The 18,879-nt window shown below is 57.5% G+C and overlaps 1 protein-coding gene across 1 annotated transcript; it reads right to left on the reverse strand.

The window, feature by feature from the left end:
* Positions 1 to 3,326: 3,326 nt before the first annotated feature.
* SH2B2 (SH2B adaptor protein 2) lies at positions 3,327 to 18,018 on the reverse strand. Its single transcript, XM_086624739.1, has 8 exons — positions 17,143 to 18,018; positions 13,608 to 13,709; positions 9,059 to 9,150; positions 6,827 to 6,921; positions 6,094 to 6,282; positions 5,775 to 5,968; positions 4,809 to 4,980; positions 3,327 to 3,640 (listed from the first exon to the last, which is right to left on the reverse strand). The coding sequence occupies exons 1-8, from the start codon at positions 18,001 to 18,003 to the stop codon at positions 3,327 to 3,329; spliced, it is 2,019 nt and encodes a 672-aa protein (XP_086480865.1). The 5' UTR covers positions 18,004 to 18,018.
* Between the last annotated feature and the right edge of the window lie 861 nt (positions 18,019 to 18,879).

An 18,879-nucleotide genomic window follows, 5' to 3' on the forward strand; every position in this document is an offset into this window, starting at 1 on the left:
GTTTGCTGATACGCTGAGGGGTGAACGGCCGCCGGGGAGGCAGGCGGAGCAGCTGGTCCACCGGCGGGCGAGGAAGGAGTCGTCCCTACGGAGGGGCTGTCACCCCCCAGCTGCCCAGCTCCAGCGGGACGAGCTCTCCAGGCCCGGTTAACGGGCTCTGCAGGCTTTTGGGGAGGGAATGTTTTTGTGAACGGATCACGACACAGCCATGGCCTCGTTATGGAGCCGAGCAGCTCCCCCCACCCGCCGCACCGCCGTGTGTTCGCTGCGTCTGGGAGCCGTGTCTGCCACGCTGCTTCGCACCGTCTGGGACAACGTCCCAGTTTTCCTGGCGGATCCTCGGCAGGAGAGAGCACGCTAGAAGGACACACAGCGGCAGAGCGCGAGGCACTGTTCCCAGGAGAGACAAAGGCACAGGAGGGGCGGAATGACACGCTGCGGGGAGTTGGGCTGCCCGGAGATGTGGCACAGGCCCCTGCCGAGGGGGGTCCGTCCATCTTCACTGCCCAGGGCTGCTATGCACTGCTGTCTGCGCGGCCTCGGGGATGGAGGCGCCCGGACCTGCACCAGTGACAAACCAGACAAAAAATCACAGACTGGGAGGGGAGGAAACCCTGCCCGGCGCAACGCGGCCATGGCTCCCACCTCGCTCTGCTCAACAGTGAGAAAACGACCCCTGTCCTGCGTGTTCGGTGCGCTCCCGTGGGCAGAGGCAGGCTGAGCAGTCGAGAGAGCAGTGAGGTCTGCACACATCTGACATGACAGTGGCCTCCCACTCGTCTCTTTTTTCTTTTTTTTTCCTTATGTAGCAAATCCAGCAAAGCCCCGAGCTCATGCACGGTCCTTTTTGCAAGTGGTTTTATTTTAAAACTGGAACTCAAGTTCTCCATTTGTTTAACAAGTCCTTTTTTTTTTTTTCTTAAATAAAATTAATTTATTCTACAGAACAGTAAACTCTTCCAGACTCTTCCCTATTTACAAATTAACATTTTGCTTGCAGATCATCGCTTTCCCCCTCCTTTTCCTATCCCGCAGGTAGTGAAAAATGAGCCAACATCTTAAGGTCTGTAAGGCAGTGCTCCCATCCACAGCCACCCAGCCCGTCGGGACCTCAGTGAAGAACCGGAGTGCCGATGTCTGTGCTGCATCCGGAGTTTCCCCGCCATTCCCCATGTGTGGGAAGGAAGCAGGTCCACCTTAAGGCCATCAACCAAGAGCATCTGGCCTCTCCCAGTGGCACAGGCTCCTCTGGGCTGGGTTTTAGCTGTGCTGAGGAAGGAGAAACACCCCCAGCCAGAGCAGATGGCTCCTGCTGCCCTCTGAAAGCCCACATGTTTGGGGAGAAGGTGGGGTTTGCTGGAGGAATGAGACCCACCAGCCCTCAGCTCATGCTCCCATCGGGCAGAAAGGCAGATCTCGCATCACAGGAGGAGGCAAGGAGCCTGGGAGACCCCTTCTCTGCCCTCTTGAAGGGGGAGACACAAGTGACTCAAGAGCTGGGGACACACTTTGCTAGCTCAGGAAAGAAGGCACCTAAAAAAAAAAAAAATAATCTGACCCAACCCAAAACCACCCACAGAACAAGTCTCCAGGCAAACTCAAGGGGTTTTGAGCTAAGTTGTGGCTTGGCTCATACCTCTCTTTGCACTAAGAAGAAGAGTAACTTCTAGCTGGGTACGGAGGGGTATTCTCTACCTGGAGACCCACCCAGACACTTGCTCAGGTCCTGCTAGCACTGTCACCCAGGCCTGGCCACCACACAAGGAGCCAGGAGTCCTGGCAATGGGAATGACAGGCTGCACAAGGCAAACCGAGAAGGATGCGCTGCTACTGCGGCTGCCTGCAAGCAAAGCTGCCCTTTGAGGGTCCCCCAGCCCACCAGGCACACAATCCCAGTAAGGAGCCTGGCCTGTAAAACCGCCCTAAGGGCTTCCGTGACCTGTAGGAAAAGCATGGACAACATCCTGTGTTGTGGCCACAGCAGGTTTCTGCTCTACACCCTCTTCCAGGGCTCACCCCTGCTGGGACGAGCTCCTGGTGCTGCTGCAGATGCACGGGGCTGCACTGCTCCATCAGAAGCCACCAAGAAGCGGTGACCGCTGCAGTGCCTGGTCCCTCCCGCAGCAGTGCTGCTACAGCCGCCTCCGTTTTACACCCGCCGGGGAGGGACTTCGGCCACCAGCCAGGAGAATCCTGCCTGTCGCTGCGTCAGCCTGGCCTGGCCCCTCTGTGTCGGCTGCCCGGTCACCCACCTGGCAGCAGCCCCACTCCTTTCGCTCGCCATGGGCATTTCTATTTCTCTAAGAAACAAAAAAACAACCTTCAATAGCATCTACTGAAGACATGTAGTGTTTTCATTCCTGGGAGCCCAGCCGAGCACCTGCCTCGGATACAGCCTCTGGCCCCTCCGAGACATCCCGAACGACTAACAACAAAGGGGGGGTGTCAGATTTTTCAAGGTTTGCCATGAGCAATGGAAAATATCGCCGTGCTGTGGCAGAGAGGAGGCAGAAGGCTGAGCTCTCCCTTTCTTTTGAAACAGCAAAGAAGAGAGGAAGGAAGAAAGGGGTTCCAGGGATGCTCCGTAGGTACGGCAGGGAGCGACAGCCCAAAGGAACAGAAATGGCAGGACAGCAGGGAAAAGCCTTCCTTGAGTGCGATGTGTTAAGCTTTGGAAAAAACCTTCTCCTGGCAGAGGGTGAGGAACGTGTGTCCCAGAGGGAGCCTGGCAGCCAGCCTGGATAAACCCTCACGCCGCTGCGGTGGTGCCCTCTCAGGCACGCGGATCCTTGTGTGCAAGAAAAGCCTCCACGTGGGGATCTGCCATTTCCACGGTCATCCCGGAACACCAGAGCCCCACAGCGGCTGGTTTGCGGGGCGATGGTGCCAGAAGGGACGTTGGCCACGCTGGGCTCTCACCCCACAAGGGACGTGCTGAGGTGCTTTGGCTGGAGGAAGGAGCCTGTCACAGCTTTGGGCTGCCACCCTGGAGGGGCATCCCCAGGCACGAGATGCAGGGAGCCCAGCTCAGCCCTGGGAGAGCTCTTGGTCCGGAGGGAAAGGGAAGAGGCTGCAAGCTCCAACATGGCACTGACACCTTCAGCCTCCCAAGCCCCCAGCGTTGCCCCAACCTCAGGGCTGGTGCCGGGTCCAGCCAGGACACTGCCCACCACTGACACGGCTCCCAAAAGCGGCAGGGAGCGAGGAGGACATCCCAGCTGGGTTGCTGGTGGTGGCAGGAGGAGGTGGCAAGGCTGGTGCAGTGGTCAGGGGCACAGGTGCCCCGCACATCCTCCCCACCATCCAGCCCCCAGGCATGGGGGCGCTCAGTAGAAGGAGTACTGGTTTTCCACCGCCCGGGTCCGGCTCCGGGCACCGTCAGCTTCATGGTAGTCCTCGGCACTGGTGGTGGGGGGCTCCGGCCGGCGCTCAGCACTGTCGCTGCGGCTCCGGGGGCCCAGGGTACCCTCCAGGCGGTGGTAGGGTGCAGGGACGGTGACAGCGGGGGCCACAGCCACCCCCTCGGTGGGCGGCGGGGCTGGTGGGACAGCAGGTGCTGCGGTGCAGAAGTAGTGTGGAGGCGGCAGGTCGACCCGGCAGCCCGGCGGCTGTGACACAAGGGCTGGTGGGGGGCTGGCGTCTGCAAGGGAGACAGGAGCTTGATACTTCTAGTGCTTCCTGGGGGCTCATCCCTCCCTCCTTTGCTGATGCCTTCCCACACTGGCCCTCTCCCTTGCTCTCCCTCTCCATCCTCGACCCTGCCCTTCCCCAACACTCCTTGCCCACGCTCTCCTGGCATAGCAGGATGCTCCAAGCCCCGCAGACCTCTCTGCTCCTCTCTTGCCCGAGCCAAGGGACTGACACCCACAGCCAGGGACACACAGGTCACCCTGACACCGCTCTGCTGCTGCGTGGTCCTCCCTGCTCACCTTCAATGGGATAATGCCCACCTTGGGTCATCTCCAGAGCCACGGGCACAGCTTTAGGGAGGGGGTCGGGGGGGGGGAATCCCAGGGATCAGTCCCTTTTGGGTCCACACGAGATCCCAACTGTCCTGTTTTGACTGGGACAGAGTTAGTTTTTCACTTTAGCAGCGAGAATTGCTTTATGTTTGGGATTTAGTCTGGGGTTCGTTGTGAGAATGCTGATAGCGCACCGATGGTTATTGTTGGTGCTGAGACATCAAGGACCTTTCAGCTTCCCGTGTTTTTGCCAGCGTGCAGGAGCACAAGGGGCTGGGGGGAGCATGGCCGGGACAAAAGGTTCACAACTCCCCTTAGGATGTGAACTGAGACTTGGGATTGAGGGACAAATTGGTCAACAGAGTATTCCATGTCATGCAATGTCATGTCCAGTATACAGATGAGGGTTAACTGGAAAGAAGGGTTTTGCTCTTCTGGGACTCTCTTCCGAGGGCTCTCTCGGAGTGCTGTATCTCTCTTGCTCTCTTTTCATGCCTCTCGCTCATCTGAGATTGAGGTGCCAGGACTTTTTAACTGGTTTGGGATCATTTGCTGGGATGGGACAGGCGTTGGTCACTGGGTGGTAAGTGATTACACTGTGCATCACTTGTTTCTATGTATTATTATTATTTTATATACATGTATTCATATATTGTTATTATTAAATTGTTCTTATCTCAACCCATGGGTCTTCCTTCCCTTTCCCCCTTTAATTCTCTTCCCCAGGGGTGGGGAGGGCGAGCAAGCAGCTGCATGGTGTTTAGTTGCCGGTTGGGCTAAAGCAGGACACCAGCCCACCCCTCACCCACCCACCCCTACCCACGCAGCGGCCGCCCCAGCACCTACCGGGCAGTGGGCTCTGGGCCACGACGTAGCTGCGGAGGGTGATGTCGGCCGCGCCGCCCGACTCGAGGGGGATGGGATGCGTGTGGAAGTGGCGCAGCATGTCGAAGATGGTCTGGAACCAGAGGTGCTGCACGTGGCACTGCCCGCTCTCGTTCAGTGACAGGCGAAGGTGCTGCAAGGGCAGGGGGTCAGCTGGGGATTCCAAGGGGCAACACTCACCTTTGCGATTAGCAGGAGGAGCCGCCTCCATCAGCCAAGGGAGGTTTGCTCCTGGCATAGGACTGTTGGGTTTTGTCCCTGGGAAAACGGGAGGGTCTCCCATTGCAGGATGTTTCCTGCAAAACGCCACTTGCTGCAGCCTCGGGAGGAGTTTGTCCCCTCTCCTGGTGACTGGCATCATTCAGAAGCAGCCAGAGAAGAGGGGCTGGGGGCAGCCAAGGGGGCTGGGAGTCCAATCCTGGTGACACAGCCAGCCCAGGGAAGCCCACAGCCCACCTGCACCACTTCTTGTAGGACGGGTGATAAGATCGGGCAGTTACATCTCAACCCCTCCGCAGCGTGTGCCTTCTGGTAGAAAAGGGACTCGGCAGAAAACTACACGTGAGTTGGTTTTGTTACAGTGCACCCATGTACTTTAGGACCTGGAGCGGACAAGATTAAGGCAGGGGACGACATGCCAGGTTATGCTGGGGCTCCCGCGGGGTATTTAACCTCATGCTCTCATGGCAGGCACTCATCCAGCTGGGAGAGCGCTGGTGGGGCTAGGCAGGGTGCAGGGGGCTCTTGGGGAATGAGGACAGGTGCTCTCGAGGGATGTGCTGCCAGGCGCAGCTCCCCGCAGAGCTGCTGTGTTTGGGGTCACCGCATGGCACCTACTTGCTCGCAGAGCCCCAGCAGAGCAGGAAGGAGCCCGGGGTGCCGGGCAGGGCTGGCGCTGATATTCAGGGAGAAGCAGGGGACACCCACCTTGGCTTTGCCCTGGAAGTTGAAGGTCAGCACGTACTCCCCCGGCCGCGTTTCGCTCTGCCGGATGACGAACAAGCCGTGGCTCCGGGCACCGCCGAAAAGCACCAGCTGAGCCGCCTTGATCCGTGAGAGCGTCCCGTGGAACCAGGGGAAGTCAGAGAGGTTGATCTCGGCCTCTGCCTCGTTGTCCTCCCCTAGCCACAGGGACAGCAGGTTTTTAGGGAGCACCCAGACACCGCCCACTCCCACCCCTTCCTCCTCTCTCTCTCCGTGCACCCCCAAGAGCGAGGTGCTGAGGTCGCATCCTGCATCCCGGTACCTGCGAGATGCCCGCCGGCGGTGGGGGAGGACTCCAGCGTCTGCAGGAAGCTCTCCAGCGGGATGTGGGTGAGGAGCTCGCCCAGGGAGTCCCTGCCCCGACTGTGGGGTGCGGGGACGGCGGTGGCCATGGCTGTGGCGGTGTTGTGAGTGCCAGGCAGGGGACATCTGTCCGGTGGCCTGGGCACATCTGGAAGAGAATTTACAGAGGGATGGGTTTATGGCTCAGCATCACTGGACAAGGCTGGGGGCTGTCCTGCTCCAAAGGCAACCACGTTGGAGCACTCCTGGCTCGGTGACATCTCCAGGCCAGGTTCTGGCTCTGGCCGCAGCTCGGGGAGCTCCCTTTCAACCTGCGCTTGGTCTCCTTTCCCTGGTGCGACCGGGACCTGGTGCACAGCTGTGTCTTAATCAGGCATGGAAACAAGATGAGGCTGGGCAGGCAGAAGCTGCTTGCTGGGGCCTGGAGGGCTTGATTTTCTGCATGCTGTCAGGATGTATGGGAGCAATGCTGACCTCTCCACCAAGGCAGAGGCCACCTCCACCAAGGCGGGGAGCAAGCATAAGGAAGAGGAAGGCAACGGGCAGAGGAAGATCCATCCCCACAGACACCTGCAACAGGCTTCTTCACGTTTTCACTGGCAGGATCTACCCCCCACCCCCTAAATCAGAGCTGGCACCCAGAGACGCCCACCCTCCCCGGTGGGTGTTTTGCCCAGTTGTAACATCCTTACCATCAGCCAGGAACTCGCAGCTGCAGGAGGACACCCTGCCTGGCAGACAGGCTCCCTGCGCGCAGGACGCCAGCTCGATGTCGTCCCCGCTGTCCCTGGGGGGAGAGCACAGAGCAGACAGTCACACACCGGCCACCGCGCCGCAGACAGATGCCCGCGTGGCACCTCCGCTCCCAGGCACGCGGTGGGGACTCTTGACCGAACGAACACCCAGCCATGATCTGGGAGCACGTCCCGATGCTCCTCACTCCCTCCCGGAGGGGCTGCCACGGACAGAAGCACCCGCAGCACCGAGTGCCCGGCAAAATGACATGGCTTTTAGGGGGTGAGAAACCGGTGTGGGAGGGATTAAACCCTTGAAAGCCCTCGCTCCGGGGTCACGCCGATCGGTCCTCGCTGCAGCATTTTGCCAGAGCCTGGTTGGTTTGGATGGAAATCTGTTGCCTTGACTGTCAGCGCTTTGCTTCGCAAGACACTGCGCGTACCCACACGTGCTCCCACCAACTCCCACCCAAAGGTGCTTTCGCTTTCAACCCTCCACGAACGGAATGACTGACCCACAGGAATTTACATCCCCAAAAGACACAAAAAAAACAAGCCGGGAGGCCCGGAGCGAGACAGCGAGCGGAGCAAGGAGGGGTGGCTGCAGCGGTGCAGACCCCATGGAAACCATCCCCTCCCTTGTGCAATCCCCCCGTGACTTGCTCCACAGCCTATTTTTATCCTGGCCGCCGGCAAGAGCCCGCTGCTGCCCACAGCACTCGGCTATTCTTGCTTAACAGCGGCCACGCGGATGCAGGCAGCGAGGAAGCGGCCGTGTTCGTCAGTGGTAAGAGCTCACCAGGGAGCTGCTGAATTATTTAGTGGCCAGTAAGTGAATCAGCCACTGGGACTCATTCAGCTGCAGCCGGTTAAAAAAAAAAAAAAAAACAACACACAAGAAGGGAGGAAGGAAACCAAAACCAACGGTGCTCTGCAGAAAAGCTGTCAACGGGCGCTCGCGCAGCGGCTCCGGCGCGCGGCCCTTGGCAAAAGCATCGGGAGCTGATTGAAAATTCAGTTTCTTGGCACCGAGCGTGTGCGTTGGTGTATTAAACAGCTCGTTATTATTTGCTCTAGAGTTCATTATTATTTGCTTTGCAGTCACGTCTGGAGGCCAAAGCGGGACTGCGCTGGGTGCTGAGCAAATATAGAAGGCTGGGATGGTGCGGGCGGCAGAGCGAGGGATTGGCGCGGGGCTGCCGGCAGCTTCTGCGGCGGCTCGAGGCGAGCACGGCTGCGGTGCTCGGCTCCGGCTGGAAAACCAGCACCGAAACACGAACTGGGAGGGAAAGGGCCGTGTTTGCCAGCATTGCCTCATCAGCAGCCCAGCCTCAGCATCGCTTCTTGAATTATACATTTTAAAAAGTAGCAAAAGGATCTGAAGGAGCCCAGCTCTGGAGCCCGTTAGCCCATCCTCCCTGCAAGACGCAGCCTCCGCCGCGACCAACCCGGCAGCACCCGAACCGCATCTCTCCGCAGAAGGCAGCCTGGAGGTGGCTGGAGCCTCGCCAAGCCCCTGTTCCAGGTTTGCTTGAGGTTTTCACCTCTGCAAGCTTGGACACCTTGTTTCTCCAAAACTGTGCCAAGAAGGGCAATGCCAGGGTTTCCCTGGAGCCTGGGGAGTGCCTGAGCCAGCCTCCTGCCTCCCCGGGAGCGGGGCTGCCCGAGCCAGCTGAAGGGCAGCAGCCCAGGCACATGAACCTCCCTACGGCATCACCCAACGCACGGGCCGAGGAAAAAGCAGATGAGTTTTGGCAGAGGAGTTGTGACTCCAGTGACAGCATCAACGCCGCGGTGATAGAAACATAAATCGATTTAGCCAGCAGAATCTTAAATATACCATGGGTGCTGGACTGGAAATAAAAGCACAGAACGTAGCTCAAATATAGCATAAAAAGGTTCAGAGGGTGGGGGTTAGGAGCTTCCCGTGTCAAGGGCTGCGTTCCTGGGTCACCTGCCTCTGCCTGGCCGAGATGACACGGAGCAGGAAAGGGTGAGCAAGCGGCCAGTGCTCTGCGAGGCTGCACCCCGACACGCACAGACTGCTGACTTTGCCTCCAGACTTCTGCTGGCATGGGTCAGGGACTTTCTGTAATGCCTTAAGTCACAAAAATTGCATGGGGGTAACATCCCGTGCTCGGTGGCGAGGGCAGCGCAGCAGCCTCAGCACCTTCCTCCAGCGAGTCTTACCCCGGGTCAATGCAGTCCTGGATATCCGCCACCCAGGAGTGCTTCTGCAGGGAGTCGATGGTCTCCAGGATGTACTCGGCCCCGTTCTCCACCTGCAGACAACATGGGACAGTGTTAGGCTGCACTGGGGGTCCTGCCACCCCCTCGGGGTACAGCACAGCCCATAACCCAGCCAGACCCCCCCATTCATAGAATGGTTTGGGTGGGAAGGGACCTTCAAGATCATCCAGTTCCAACCCCCCTGCCATGGGCAGGGGCACCCTCCACTACACCAGGTTGCTCAAAGCCCCATCCAACCTGGCCTTGAACACTGCCAGGGATGGGGCAGCCACAGCTTCTCTGGGCAACCTGTGCCAGTGCCTCACCACCCTCAGAGGGAAGAATTTCTTCCTTAGATCCCATCGAAATCTCCCCTCTTTCAGTTTAAATCCATTGCCCCGTGCCCTGTCACTACACGCCCTTGTCCAAAGCCCCTCTCCAGCTTTCCTGTAGCCCCTTTAGGCACTGGAAGGTGCTGGAAGGTCTCCCCAGAGCCTTCTCTTCTCCAGGCTGAACAGCCCCAACTCTCCCAGCCTGTCTCCATAGCAGAGGTGCTCCAGCCCTCGGATCATCTTCGTGGCCCTCCTGCTGATGTTAAATAGCACCTCAGTTGAACAGGGGGGATAAGTGCCCCATCCCAGCACAGAGACACCGAGGAGTGACCCACAGAGATGCTTTGACATGTCTGAGGGTGACCTCTGACCAAAGTCGGGGCTCAGAGGGAAACCCCCAGCCCACTGTTATCAGCAAATGCCTCACAAGGTTTTTACAGCCTCTATGGCAAAACCACAGCTGGCCAGCAGCATCGAGGGTGTGTGGCCACGCGCTGGCACAGACAGCATCCCCCAAAAACAGCTCTGCACAGGTAGAGCAGAAGCCATCTCACTGACCCAAAATCCTCTCAAACCCAAACTCCCCCAAAATGACTCTCAAACCCAAGAGTTTAAAACCCCTCCTCTCTTCTCTTTTCTACTGGTGGTCCACGAGGCTTCTGATTGCAACAGGGAGAGAAACCCAGTTTAACAGCAAAAAAAATAAAACAAAAATCAGGATGCAAAAGAGCCTCCAAAAATGTAGCTCAAAGGAGCTGGGCCTTTCCAGGGCCAGGGAGGACCCAGAAAAGCCCCACATCAGCTATGGGGCAGGAGGACTCAGGACCCACGCCATGCCACGTGCCCCTGGCAGGTTTCCCTGCATCCCTCGCGGACTCTTTTACACATCGTGTTCCCGAGCTGGCGAGGCAGCCCTGACTCCAGGAGGGTATCGCGTTGCCAGCCGAGACAACCTCCTAGCAAATTAAATTAATCACCAACAACTGAATCACTGTCCTGAAAATAAGCAGGGAGCGGTGCCCAGCGCCGGCGCTGAGCAGCAACCTGCTCCCCTGCTGCAGCCCAGGGCTGTGCACGGGCCGTCCCGCCCCAAGCAGAGGTGGGGGGGAGCAGCAAAGACCCCCTCCCTGTTTTATTCAACTAGAGCAAAGGAGCCTCTCCGGCTTTTTGAGGGCAACACACGGAGCTGGCATGGGAGACGGGGCTGCTCTCACGCAGAGCATGACAGCGAGCAAAGCACGTGCAGGGCTGGGGTATTTTGCAAGTGCCTGCTTGTGCAATGGAAAAAATAATAATAATAAAAAAAGCACGTGCTCGATGTCTGACGGGCAGTGGGGACACGCTGCCTGCTAATTTTGAGGCGATTTGGCCAAAACCATTCCAGCGTGGCCTCCCCGACCAAGGCAGGGGCTTTTCCAGCTGTCACACCCCGCCGGCGCGCGGCGCGCAAAGGCTGAGCTCGGGCTCAGCATCAACCCTGTACGCGGGGAGGCGGCGGGGGAACCACGGCACCCAGCTCCCCTCCTTACCCCTCGAACCTGCACCCCAGCAGCGAGGGGTGCTTCGCCCCGTCGGCGAGACCAGCCAGCCAAGGGGGAACACAAGAGAGCGGCGAGAAGACGCCGCAGCGAGAAGGGCTGTGGCAGAAAACGAGCTACGAACAATAATGGATGTTGGGAGCAACGGAAAAGCAGCTTGTGCCGGGAGCAGAGAGGGCAACAGCTGGCTGGAGCGGCAGGAGAGGAGACGGAGCGAGCGGATGGGCTCGATGTGATGGGCTCAACGCCTGGACAGATGGGCTCGATGTGATGGGCTCAACGCCTGGACAGATGGGCTCGATGTGATGGGCTCAACGCCTGGACAGATGGGCTCGATGTGATGGGCTCAACGCCTCGCTGGCTGCCTCGGCTCACTCAAAGGATCGATTGCGATCGATTAACCCCGCGGCAGGGTGAGCGCGCTGGCGGAACGGGGCAGGAGCAGGGTGGAGGTACCTGCTCAATCAAGCATTTTCAGGCTGGTAGGGTTTGGAGTGTTCCCTAGGGTAATTAAAGAAATGGCTGAAGCAGTCCCAGGGCCGTTGGTGGGAGTGGAGCGAACACATCTGGCTCCAGAAGCTGGGAAGAGGGCAACGCCAGAGCCCTCCTCCCGCAGCCAGAGGAACCACCCTCTGCAGGCACCCAGATGCATACCCGAGCTGAACCCCCCCAGCAGCGATCTGCCAGCACCAAACCCTCTCAAACCCATCTCCTCATGCTCGGGACAGCCCCAGGGACGGGGAGGAGCAGTGCCACATCCCTGGCCTTGGCCACGCTTCGGGCACTGGTGTGACGCCAGCAAGGTGGGTAGCAAGACACGGTTGAGATGAGACTTGTCAGGGGATCTAGAAAACACGATGGCAAGTAGCTGGTGAGCCATGTTCCAAGAGCAGTTATCGATGGCTAACGGGTTATTGATGGCTAACGATCAAAGCTGAGGGGTATGCTCAGAAGATCACACCAAGGACTCTCTCCACCCACGCTGCTCTTCACTAACGATTAGGCCAAAAGCAAAGAGAAGATGCCAGACCAATTCACAGATGACACTACATTGCAAGTGTGCTGGAGGATGAGACAAGAATTCCAATGAACTTCTCGAATCCAAGACAGCGGAAGGAAAAGCCCAAGCCAGCCCCCAGCTGAAGGACATGGGCGAGCTCTGGGCTCACACCCATCAATCACCATGGGAGTCTGGGCTGGGGAACCGCGACTCCAGAGCAGTTCTGCAAAAAACATTGAGGAGTTACACCAGCCCACAAAACCATGTATGAGTCAACATCATCATCATCAGGGTACGAAGAAAGCAACTGGACCAACTTGGGCTGGGTAAAGAGGAAGAAGAAAGGAGAAGCAATCAAAGGAGAAGCAATCCTTCCCACCCACTCCTGGCCATGGCACCCTCTCTCCAGAGCCCACCAAGAAACCATGGAGGACCTTGGGCTGGTCAGTCTGGAGAGAAAACGACACGAGGTTGGTCTCTGAGGCGCAAAAGACACCAGCCAAATTAGCTCCATGTCCATGGTGGACACGGGCCACAGCAGAGGTGGAGGTCGAACAGCAGGGAGGATGCCCTGGAGGAGGCTGCCAGGAGGTGGTGTGGGACCTTCACAAGGAGCTGGGTTTGGTGGAGAGCGATCTCCCACAGGAACATGTGCTGGGGCCAGGTGGGCTACCAGGTGCAGGGGCTTTCACAAAGCCAGGCTCAATTTTTTCCCCTCCTCTGCTTTCACAGTTGGTTTTTTTTTTAAGCAGGTTCATTCCACCAGGAAGCTCGGCCTCTCCACTCTGCCATTACCACACGCTTTTAGGGAGAAGCATCAGGGGGAGAGGTGGTTTTTTAGCAGAGGTAGGACACAGAAACCCTCAAACACTACCCTTCCCCCATGTCCATGTGCTACCTCCCAGCTGGGCACGTCCACCGACTCTGATGGAGGGCACGAGTCCACCAGCACAAGCAGGAGGGCACAGCCTCGTCAGCTGGACAGAAACACCATCTCCAATGACACGTCCATCACCACGGCGGCACATCGCGCCCTGAGCTGGGACCTCAAGGAATTTAGCCCCGCTCCGCCGTGCCAGGCCGCTGCCTTTCGGCAGAGCAGGAGGGAGTGTTAAGCTAATTAATTCCATTATATGGAAAACTCTTTCTGCAGAGAGAGACTTTCACTCTTCGACTGCGCCCCCAGACTCACGGCGGGTGGTCAATCCCCACGGCCTCGGTGGCCCCGCACAGCCATTCCCATCGCCCCGTGCCAACGAAACAGCCACCACGAGCCACTGACCCGGGGCAGCGGCCGTCACGAAACCACGGGCAGCCGTACCAGAGCATTTCCCCTTGCTGGTTGCCTCTGGGCACTGATTTAACCCTGGTGAAACGGAGAAGCAAAACCCCCACGGTGAATGCCAGGCAACCACCCCCACCCCAAAGCACCCAGGCATGAGGTGGAGGCTGCATCGTTTTTCCGGGGAAAGCACAGACAGGGAAGGGGAGGCAGGGATGCCCTGGGGAGCGTTAGTGCTGTTGGCATCTCAGCTCCAAAAACCAAGGCAACGAGCCCCTCGGGGACTGAGCATCCCCACCACGGGGGCTGGATGTGGGCGCAGATGGGGTCCCCACCAGGACACCCCCCCTGCCCTCACCTTTAGGACGAAGGTGTTGTCCTTATCAGGCATCTCCAACGGCATGGTGGTGCGCACCTCGATGATGGCCGACAGCGGGATGCTCACCTTGGGTTTGGAAGCCTGGGGAAAAAAAAAAAAAAAACATAAACCAAAAAAAAAAAAAAAGAAAGAAAAGAAATCAATAAATAAATTAAAAAAAAAAAAAAAAGTCGCTCAATTGAATCAAAGTCTCCCAGGGGACGACGCAGCGCGGCTCTCGGAGACGCAAGATCGCAGCTCAGCCTGCGTGGTTCCTGCAGAGGAGCGGGGAAAAAGCGCTGATTTCCCTCCTGTGCCTGATCACTCCGAGCTCTTTTAATTAAACCAAGAGGAGGCCCAGTGGAAGACAGGGAGGTTCATGCCTTTAACTGCCAAACCTCTTCCCTGCTCCGGCGCGGGCTGCTAAGCCAGCCCTGCCGTGATCACTGACCTCCCTCCTTCCCAAACCCGCTCCCGATGGAGATGCGCCGCGGGAGAACCGAGCTGCCAGGGGACGGCTCCTCTGCAGAACGCAGCCCAGAAGATGCCCCGTTTATCCAGCGCAGCAGCAGCATTTCCACCGAGAAGCCACGACGCAGCAGCCTTAGCCACGCAGGGAATTTTAATTACATTAAAATAAAGAAAAATTAATTTCCCCCGGGGCAGCCGGCACCCGTCGGAGCCTCAATGCAGGGGCAGGACCCGGTGCCTCCCCCTCGGAGTCTCTGCTGAGCAACAAATTCCCCAGATATTTGTTTTAATTATAACAAATCCCCGCAAAGGAGCCTGCGGAGCAGCTCCCCAGGATCGATCCCTCCGGGATTCAGAGCATCGTGGCTGCGGGATGTGATTTAGTCACCAAAACCCGGTGCCTCGGGTGCACGGGGCAGGACGAGCGCTGGGCTGCAGGTTACCAACAATGGGTTCAGTTCCCATATTTTGGGGGAAAAAATAAACAAATCCAAGACAGAACAGGAACTTCTTTTTCCCCTCTGGGATGTTTCATTTCCACCAGCCCCAGGGCTGCCTCCAGGCACCTCTCGGCCGTGTAGGGCTCAGCCCTGCCCTGTGGATTTTTTTTCCATCTTGGTGTTTGCATGGGAAAAGGTCAGAAAGGAGGTGGCAGCTGCTTCGAAAGGAAAGAAAATACGGTGTTAATTCACCGGTGAGCCAGAGAAAGGTCTTCTCTGGGAGGGTTCTTCCCTTTACAGATTTAAAGACGTGACCAGAGTTTTTGTAGGGTCTACGCAAAACCAAAGCTGTGGGCTACTGAAGCGAAAAGCCATTTTCCTCCAGCTGTGCCAGACAGGTGCCACTTTTACAGCTGAACCATTTGCCAGATGGAAAGCAGGATGGGACGAGGGGAGAGAGACGTAAACCAAAGCAGGGCATGATTATCACAGAAGAGCAGACAATCTTCATAAAAGTTGCCATAAAATAATGTCGAAATTGATTTTTAGAGGCAAATCAAGATACACTTTAAAAATAAAAAATCCCCCTATGAGCGCTCTCTTAAATGTTTTAAAAGAAGCAGTTGTTCCATTTTAACCTGCGTTTATCATCCCTTTGGTGCAGCTGACTTGCCAGCGCAGCCTGCACCCACTGGCTTCACCGGATCCTCCGTGTGTCGTGCCATGGACACGGTGGCCTCCTCCGGTCCCTGGGCTGAGGAAGGCCCCCCGAGCCAGCTCCCAGCGATGCATGCCATCCGTACCCGTGCCGAGCTGCTCGCTGGAGAGATGCACTTGAGTTCAAACTCATGCTCTATATTTTATCAGGTTGAGCAAGAGGCACAGACTAAACACCAACAGTGCCAGGGTTCATTTCAGCCTCAGAAAAAATAGGAAATGCTGTTTAAAAATATGAACTATCCTGCTGTCCCTACGTACAATGCCTGGATCCTACAATGCCTGGATCCATCCCCTGCCAAACAGCGGTTAGCGGGGTTGGGAGCGTGCCTAGCCCCACGGAGCAGCAGCTCAGTGTGAGGGCTCACATTGGCTCAGCTTCGCTACTGGGAACTGAAACATGAGTGGGAAAGTCCAAGAGGAGATGAAGTAAATGAGATTTTTCCTCCCTGGGTATTAAAATAACTGGAGATTTCATTACCAGCACATACAGCCAGTAAAGCCCCACGGAACAGTTATTGTTTGCCCTGTGCCGCTCGGAGAGGAGAACGTGCAGCGCGGGCGAGGCATGGGGGCCTACAAGAAAGATGGGGAGAGGCTGTTCAGGAGGGCCAGTTGTGATAGGACAAGGGGTAATGGTCTTAAAATAGAGGGAGGTAGATTCAGGTTGGATATTAGGAAAAAATTTTTTACCATAAGAGTTGTAGAACACTGGAACAGGTTGCCCAGAGAGGTGGTGGATGCTCCATCCCTGGAGACGTTCAAGGCCAGGTTGGATGAGGCCCTGAGCAACCTGATCTAGTTGGAGATATCTCTGTTCCTTGCAGGGGGGTTGGACTAGATGACCTTTGAAGGTCCCTTCCAGCCCTAACCATTCTATGATTCTATGATCACGGCGTCGGTGCAGGTTTGGCAGCGGGACACATCCCGGCACTCAGCCCAGGGGCCGAGGCAGTCCTGCAGCGAGGAGGACGCTGATGGGCTCATAATCCACGTGTCTGGAGCAAAGCGCTCCATGGCTCAACCATTCGCCCAGGAGAAGAGGGGACGGGGGGGCATGTGTGAAGGAGAGGGAGGATGCGCCAAGGACACACATGATGAAAACCAGCTCCTCCTTTTGAAGCTTTCACTGAAGTTACAGAAGAACAGGTGCAGGCAAGGAAAAGTGATATTTTAGGTAATATTAATAATATTAATATTATTATTATTATTAATAATCAGTGTTCCTCTGCCCAGAAGGGTACATAGCTGGGGCTGTCTGGGAGAAGAGCTGCGAAACCCACCCACCCATGGTAGTGATGCTCCAGCTCCAGAAGGCATCACTGGTGTCTTCTGTCCCCATCACCAAAAGCTGCACTGGGGGGTCCTTGCAAAATTACTCCAAATGAATTATTATTTTTAAAAGGAAAAAAGACACCCACTTTCAGAAAGTGGACCAGCAACCCTCTGAGACGTAAAGCACACAGCCCAGGCAACAATCCCAACCATACCGCTGCTGCACCAGCCACTGGCAACCACGTGTCTCTGCAACACATTGGGAAGAGAAAAAGTCCTCTGGATGGCCTGGACACCCCATGTCTTGATGGGGGAAATGAGCTTTTCCACCAAGATTGCTGATTTTGGGGGCCAAAGGACCAGGCAGAGCCTTCAGCATCTCTTCCAAGGGCTGTGGGGAAGGAGGGGACTAAGCTCCGGTGAACAGCAGCAGTCGGGGCTCGGAGGTTGGATGGGTTTCGACCACGTTGTCCCATCCATTTGCATCTCAGCTACACAGCACCAAATCTCCCTCTGGAGCAGAGCTGGATTTTATCTCAGCTCAGCAGTGGAAATAAGAAAAACCTCAAGCAAAGCCCAACTGCTGCTTGAATTGCTCAGAAAAACAACAGCGGAGAAAAGCCAGGACTTACCTTCGGAGGGACATAAAACTCAAGGAGGAACCTCTCTCCTTCCACCTTCACCGCTTTCCGGAGCAGGAGGCGGCACTTCTGCCACTGTGAGCTCCCCACACAGTTCGTGTCGTCGGCCACCATGTAGCGCAGCGTCCCCTCCCTCTGGATATCCACCAGCTCCACCTTGGAGGAGGGCACCTTGGACAGGCGCAGCTTGTGGGTCCATTTCTCCCGTGGGTCACCAGGCTCCTTGCCTCCCCCTGGCCATGGCTCCCTCTCGGCTCTCCGGCCGCCCGGAGCAGCCTCGGCACCCGGCTCTGGAGAGGACTTGCGATGCCACATCTCCTTCATACCGTCCACCACACACAAGCTCATGTTCCTCAAGGAGAAGCCTTTCTTGAACTTGGGCTTGGTGGCAGCGTGGATGGAGACGTCCTCCGAGCTGCGGGACTGGCCGTAGGAGGACACCTTGCGCGCCTGCGCCTGCTGCGCTGGGCTCAGGTACCGTCCGGCACCCAACGGGGCGTCCATGCTGTCCAGGGACTCGGTGGACGTCTCCTCCTTCCTCGGGGCAACCTCACGCCCGTAGGGGACGTGGCAGTTCTGCAGCCCCACGAAGGGCACGATGTTGTACTTGGTGGGGGAGTCGGACACGAACACCCGGCTGACCTCCAGGCTGAAGATGTCCAAGAAGTTGGCGGCGAAGTGGTGGGAGAAGGAGGTCTCTGCCCCGGGGGTGTCGTAGTGGGGGTTCTCCTTCAGGAACTGGCAGAACTTCTGGGCGAAGTCAACGGCGGCCGCCTGGGCATGCAGCTCGCAGAACTCCCTCCAGTCGGGGAGCGGGGAGGAGGGCTCCTGGCACAGGGCATCGCCGTTCATGGCTGCCCCATTCCACCTGCCGCCAGGCTGCGGGGGCAAGGGGACAGCGTGAGGGCGGGCACAGGAAAGGACCCGGGACACCTCCCCTGTACAGCCATGCCCCCTCCCTAAATGGAGGTCTCCCCCCACCACAATACAGGAGCAGGTTTGCAGCCCTGGTGCGAAGGGAGATGCCGTAGAAACGTGCTCTTGTGCCGTCCCGTCTCCACCTCATCTGCTGGGAAAAAAAGTCTTGGCCTGGGCAGCAGCCATAAATTGTACTTATTTTACGATTATGACCATGCAAAAGCATTATTGATTTCTCATAAAACCGCTAAGGAGTCCCCGACCGGAGGAGCCCATGGGATTCGCCTCGGAGGTTTCTCCGCCTGGGCACAGTGGCAGCTCTCCCCAGGGCTGAGGCAGCACCGGGCGTCCCTCCGCACCCAGCACCTACTGCTCCTCCATCCGTACTTCTGCCCTGATCCTGTGCCACATCCCTTTTGGTTAGGGTTTGGGGTTTTTTAAGACACATGGATCTCGTTGCCTTGGTTGGGAAATACGAGCCTGACGCGCTCTGCCAGAGCTGCCCGTTCCCAATGCTTTGCAGCCCAGACCCTGCTCAGCCGGGTGACATCTCACCTGGGGCAGGTGCTGCTCTCATGTCCCCCCTCCCTGTCTGGTCACATCTCCATCAGACCGAGCCGAGTGGGACCTCAGCCCCTGCCCACCCCCAGCAGCGGGCACCGCAGTGTTACAGACACCCCGGGGCAGGTCCTGGGCAGAGGCTGATGAGTAGGTTGGATCCAGGGCAAAAAGAAAAAAAGAAGCCAGAGCCCAGAGCCCACAGAAGCTGAAGGGAGCTGAATACCAGGCCCGCACACCCACGGGAGAAGC

The sequence above is a fragment of the Tauraco erythrolophus genome, chromosome 21 (genome assembly GCF_009769465.1).
Source record: "Tauraco erythrolophus isolate bTauEry1 chromosome 21, bTauEry1.pri, whole genome shotgun sequence".
Taxonomy (NCBI): domain Eukaryota; kingdom Metazoa; phylum Chordata; class Aves; order Musophagiformes; family Musophagidae; genus Tauraco; species Tauraco erythrolophus.

What these genes read in the sequence shown, in the direction of transcription:
- SH2B2 (XM_086624739.1), bottom strand. Translation starts at nt 18,003, where the DNA reads ATGAACGGCGATGCCCTGTGCCAGGAGCCCTCCTCCCCGCTCCCCGAC. An exon ending in CAGGACTGCATTGACCCGGG is followed by an intron (nt 6,922 to 9,058) that starts GTAAGACTCGCT and finishes CTCTCCCCCCAG; the next exon opens with GGACAGCGGGGACGACATCG. An exon ending in ACTTCCAGGGCAAAGCCAAG is followed by an intron (nt 4,981 to 5,774) that starts GTGGGTGTCCCC and finishes CTGCCCTTGCAG; the next exon opens with CACCTTCGCCTGTCACTGAA.